This window comes from Micropterus dolomieu, linkage group LG10 (genome assembly GCF_021292245.1).
Source record: "Micropterus dolomieu isolate WLL.071019.BEF.003 ecotype Adirondacks linkage group LG10, ASM2129224v1, whole genome shotgun sequence".
Lineage (NCBI taxonomy): Eukaryota > Metazoa > Chordata > Actinopteri > Centrarchiformes > Centrarchidae > Micropterus > Micropterus dolomieu.
In genome coordinates, this window is record NC_060159.1 from 29,686,930 (window position 1) to 29,692,795 (window position 5,866).

Genomic DNA, 5,866 nt, shown 5'->3' on the forward strand with positions numbered 1-5,866 from the left:
TTCACAAATCTGTCAAAATCTGTGTCAGTGAGCACTTCTCCTTTGCCGAGATAATCCATCCACCTCACAGGTGTGGCATATCAAGATGCTGATCAGACAGCATGGGGATTGCACAGGTATGCCTTATGCTGGCCACAAAAAAAGGCCTTAGCCTGGCCACAGTAAAAGGCCTTAGGCTGGCCACAGTAAAAGGCCTTAGGCTGGCCACAATAAAAGGCCTTAGGCTGGCCACAGAAAAAGGCCTTAGGCTGGCCACAGTAAAAGGCCTTAGGCTGGCCACAATAAAAGGCCTTAGGCTGGCCACAATAAAAGGCCTTAGGCTGGCCACAATGTGAAAGGCCTTAGGCTGGCCACAATAAATTTTAAAAACATGTATTTTAGGTGCAGGTAGTTATATGAACAAAGTCTTGGACCAATAGCAGACACAGATCTTCACAACACAGCATACAAGTACCAGCGTTTCTGCTGATGATAGCGCACAGTCCTTAGCCAGCTGTTCAGCCTCTGTTTGGGCGTCCCCAGCTGTTGGAGCCCTCTAATGTGCAGCCTGAGTCCTAAGCTGCCAAATACGAAGACAAGTAGTCAACTCCTGTACCCTGGTTCTGAGACGGTGTTTACGAGTGGTTGGTGTTTAATGACCTTGGTCATAAGAGCTTCCTCCATGCTCGAGTCAAACGTGCATGCGACCACCAACCCGGACCCCTCCCTGCACTCCACAGTTTGGCGTGTTGGCCAGCAGAAGTGGGAGAGTATCAATATGACTGTTGAAGAGCTGAAACACGGTTTGACATGTCGGTACGTTCTGACTGAGGGCGACAGATGGATCGACATAAGATCAGATCAACTTTATTGGCCCCGAAGGGAAATTTGTCTTGGGCATCAGTGCTTGAGGCAGCAGTAAGCAACAGTAACACATGTGGACTTTACATTCGCGGACATCATGCAGTCCGCACCATACATTTACATTACATTGCACAAGTATCAGAGACCCTGCCCCTGTCCACAATTAATTACAAGGGAAGCAGAACCTGAGTGATATAAACCAATGAAGTATTATATTCAGTTGCAGTTGAGCACATAAAGCAGAAAACAATATATCAACACTAAAAGTACATCCACCACAATTCTATATTAAAAAGAAAAACTCATAGAAGACCTGGTTGATAAAAAACACTAGCGCAAGCGACCAATCAATATTAAACTATGCTTAAAAATAAAGAAAGTGCCGGAAAGGCACGCCATGTTCCGAGCAGATGGTTTGTTTAGGAGCGCTGTGGAAGTTGGGATGAAGGACAGCAAGGATAGCAGTTACTTTTACATCTGCTAGCTCTAAGGCGTTTCGCTGAAGGTAAGACAGTCGTATTCAGAGTGCAGAATATGGGAAGGGTCCTTCAGAATTTTCTGAGCCTGGGAGACTACCATATTTTAGAAGATGGTCTGAAGGGAAGTGTAGTCTTTCTTTCCCATAACCTTCAACGTGTGCACAACGTGTCGGAGTCTTCTAAGTGCTTCCTTATTAAATGAGACGCTGTAATGAGTGCGTCCACAGTACACCGGATTCTGATGAGCACATTTTAAACAAGAAGGCCAGCAAACCATCTGGACCTACAGATTTCTTGTTGACAACTTTGCTGAAGATTGACTGTACCTGCAAAGTGTCAATTTTCTGATAACCTGGAATCATTCAGTCGTTCAGTACATCATATCTTCGAAGTTAAATCATCAGCTCTGACCCCGTCATTCAAGGCTTTGTTAGAGTTCATGTTGCTGATGTTTTTCATTGAGTTCTGTTCAGTGGCCTCTCTCTGAGTTTCTCAGGCTTCCTCAGCATCATGTTTAGTTCCTTTTGTGCTGCTTGTTTTTGAAGGCCAGCTTCTTTTTGTTAATTCAGGCTTTCACCTCCTCTGTGATTCATGGCTTATTGTGCAAAACATCCTTGTTGGGAACAACATTATCAACACAGAAGGTAAGATAGTCAGTAATTGTTTGAGTTTCATTTAACTCCAGAGTGTGGAAAATGCTCCAGTCAGTACTGGACAGCAGCCTCTAAAGGTCTCTCCACTGTCCTCAGTCCACTGCAACACTGTCTTACGTTGAGGCCGGCTGCACGTGTGGGTATAAGATGGACAGTCGAGTGGCCAGAGTTGGCGAGAGGAGGAAGCGCTTTAGCTTTATCTGCACTTTGGATGCTGCCAAAATCTTTGTCGACCGGAGCAACTTTGAACCTGGGGGGGACGCTGAAATGCTCGGGGGGTTTAGGGGCGTGCGCCCCCCTTTTTTTATTTTTAATGCTCACCGCCTGCCACATGTTTGGTCACAGACGGAGGCGAACAAGTGGCCCAGGAGTTTGTCCCTGGTCGGCTCTCCGGTCAAAGCACTTTATTCCTGCATTCTTGAGAAGTACATAAGTAAACGAGCCTTTAAAATACATTTTCAAAACTAGAAACCTCTCTAACTCACTTAAAGTACTCACTTCAGCTGAGCCCTCGAGTAGATAACTAAATAATCCATATCATCAAACTGCTGCTCGGACTCTGTTCTGCTCTCTCCCTCATCTCTGCTGTCTGACTCAAGTTCACCATGACAGCACTAGTACTGGTGCTGCTGGCCAGAGGCAGGTAGACTCAAAGAAAACCAATGACAAATCTCCTCATGTGTACGTATAATAATATATTTCATCTGCTGTTCATCAGGTTAGAAACAGCTGCCACAGCTTATTTCTAGGGAATGCAGTTTGCTTTGCTGGCTGATGATCTTTAGCTATTTCTGTTTAATAATTATTTTCTTTCCTCACTGGGTTTCACTTGTTTCAGTAGAACAATAAAGGTATCTGCCAGATTTTCTAAATGTTCATTCATCTCTGTGAGAAGCGCCCGTCTCCTCTGCGTGACGGCACACGGCCTGGCTGGCGGCTCATTGGGCTCACGAAGCAGATCAGACTGGAGAAGGTCTGAATGGAAAGTAGATTACTGGCCCGCAGAAAACACTGCAGTAAAGAGTAAAAGTAGGCTACAGTTTAAAAAAGGAACATGAAAAGGTGGCAGTTACTTTTTATTTTATTTATGTATTTTGTAAAATGGCGTCCCCGCGGCAGGCGTCCCCGCTGCTGTCTGCAGGGACAAAAGAAAGGTAATATTGAGGCGCTTTGCTGCAGCTGCCTCCAGCGAACTCCTTTCTTCTCCCTTTGCCTTCCGAGCATGTTTTCTAGAGGCTGCGTGATTTTTGTCGCCTTTCAACTTAATGATGTCTGATGCGCAGCGTGTGGTCGATTGACTGGTCGCTCATAGTAAACCGCCCGGCTATGAGCCAACTCAAAAAAGAGAGGGGGACAAAACATAGATTTTGAAATGTGGGCGGGACATGTACACGCGTATTCAGTTCAATTCAACTTTATTTATATAGCGCCAAATCACAACAACAGTTCACAGCGCTTTTCATAAAGAGCAGGTCTAGACGTACTCTGTGATGCTATTTACAGAAGCCCAACAATCGTCCGGGAATCGTAAGCGTATGGGATCAGCAGAGGGAGGAGCAGTCCGGTGGTGGCGGTGTAGGTCCATAAGAGCTCGCCGGGCACCCGTAGATGTCAGGGGTGGTTATGACCTCCGTATGTGGCCGTTGGCCTGACGGAGGTCTAGGTCAGTAATGATCCAGAGTCCATCTGCAGTGATACTCGAACACAAAGGCCGTTCGTATGTGGCCGGTCTGACACCAGGTTCTGGTGTCAGACCGGCCACATACGAACGGTGTCAAGTTCCCCGCCGAGCGTTCTTTTGAATCCGAGGAACAGCCCCCCCCAACCCCACCGTTGTGTTCTCTGAGCCCGACAGAGTTGAGAGTGTTGTAGTTTTTTTTTAAACTCGCCCCCCCAGGATCAGGGCCTGATGAACATGATGCTAAATATTGGATTGTCCTGCTGGGACAGACGCCCCCCCACACATCACCGTGGGACGCTCTGTTCTCAAGTGATGGTCACTGTTTTTATCAATATTTCAATGTTTGTTATGTGGAACTTCTCAGAACGTCTCCCAATAAAAGTGAACATTTAAACAGGAACTACATTCCAGGTGCGTTATAATCCGCCTTATTGCATTAAAACCGCTGTTTTCACCAGGAGACGCTGAAAATAGCAGATTTTGCTGTATTTCATCTCCAAGTAGTCTGTAACGGTGAAATAAAGATGTGACCGCCCCGCCCCTTTAACCTCTGCCTGCAGGCCCCGCCCCTTTAACCACCGCCTCTCGCTCTGTTTCAGGCTGCAAGCCCCGCCCCTTTAACCTCTGCCTGCAGGCCCCGCCCCTTTAACCACCGCCTCTCGCTCTGTTTCAGGCTGCAAGCCCCGCCCCTTTAACCTCTGCCTGCAGGCCCCGCCCCTTTAACCTCCGCCTCTCGCTCTGTTTCAGGCTGCAAGCCCCGCCCCTTTAACCTCTGCCTGCAGGCCCCGCCCCTTTAACCACCGCCTCTCGCTCTGTTTCAGGCTGCAAGCCCCGCCCCTTTAACCTCTGCCTGCAGGCCCCGCCCCTTTAACCACCGCCTCTCGCTCTGTTTCAGGCTGCAAGCCCCGCCCCTTTAACCTCTGCCTGCAGGCCCCGCCCCTTTAACCACCGCCTCTCGCTCTGTTTCAGGCTGCAAGCCCCGCCCCTTTAACCTCTGCCTGCAGGCCCCGCCCCTTTAACCACCGCCTCTCGCTCTGTTTCAGGCTGCAAGCCCCGCCCCTTTAACCTCTGCCTGCAGGCCCCGCCCCTTTAACCACCGCCTCTCGCTCTGTTTCAGGCTGCAAGCCCCGCCCCTTTAACCTCTGCCTGCAGGCCCCGCCCCTTTAACCACCGCCTCTCGCTCTGTTTCAGGCTGCAAGCCCCGCCCCTTTAACCTCTGCCTGCAGGCCCCGCCCCTTTAACCACCGCCTCTCGCTCTGTTTCAGGCTGCAAGCCCCGCCCCTTTAACCTCTGCCTGCAGGCCCCGCCCCTTTAACCTCCGCCTCTCGCTCTGTGTTGCAGGTGACGGATGTCTTCAGCAGCTCGGACCACAGTTTGGGGTAAAGGCGTTTCCTTCCTTCAGTTCTCTGCTGGATCGGCTCTCAGACCGGACTCTGTGCATCAATCTCTTTCTCTCTCTCTCAGCCCTCTGTCCTCCAACGTAGCCCCGGCGCTGGGGTTGGCCTGGGCCAATCAGGTGACGGTTCGGCTGATGATGCGGCGCCTTCAGGGGACGGTCGCCCGTGGCGACCAGCACAGCGCCCTCCGCAGGCTGGAGGTGGCGTTCGCTCCTCATCTGGCCCGAGACGGGCGAGACGCCGGCGTGTGGAGGGAGGGGGTCCGGGGAGTCCTGAACCCTGACAGCTAGACTGAGTCCGTACCAGAGTCCCTGTTCACACGTGGGAACATGTAAAACCGGAGACGGTTAATAAACTGAGTTATTTACGCTGTGGACACCCGGCAGAGCGCCGCCTCCGAGCGGCAGGGTAAGTGGTTCTGTGTTGTTAGAGTACTGTAGTACTGCGGTGGAGTACACCTGTGAGTAGCAGCAGTCTCCTCCCTGTCTGAGTAATACTTCATATCAGTACTGCCACCGCAGTAGTACGTTGTGTTACTGCCAGTACTTCTTCCTGTGTATAAGTCGTGTGTTCAGATAATAAAACTGCAGTTTCACTCTCGGCTCCGCGTCCTGGCTTCTTCCACCTCAGCAGGAGTCACATGATTTATTGTCATTACAATCCGCCCCCCTCAAAAGATAACAACATGACGTCATGCTGCTGTCGGCACGCCTGGAGCAGCCGCCTTCAAAATAAAAGCATGGAAGCTGTTACAGTGAATGATCCTGCTGTTCACTCGGGGCTGCTTCCTGGGCTCTGATTGGTCGGTCTCAT

The 5,866-nt window shown here is 50.2% G+C and overlaps 1 protein-coding gene across 2 annotated transcripts in view; it reads left to right on the forward strand.

Annotated features, from left to right (window-relative positions):
• Positions 1 to 5,653, forward strand: part of xrcc3 (X-ray repair complementing defective repair in Chinese hamster cells 3) — a 12,173-nt gene extending 6,520 nt beyond the window's left edge. For both annotated transcript variants that reach the window (XM_046060624.1, XM_046060623.1), the window contains exons 6-7: positions 4,998 to 5,035; positions 5,121 to 5,653. In XM_046060624.1, coding sequence (XP_045916580.1) covers positions 4,998 to 5,035; positions 5,121 to 5,343 — 261 coding nt within the window. In that variant the 3' untranslated portion in view covers positions 5,344 to 5,653. The remainder of the gene's footprint in view (positions 1 to 4,997; positions 5,036 to 5,120) is intronic.
• Positions 5,654 to 5,866: the final 213 nt, after the last annotated feature.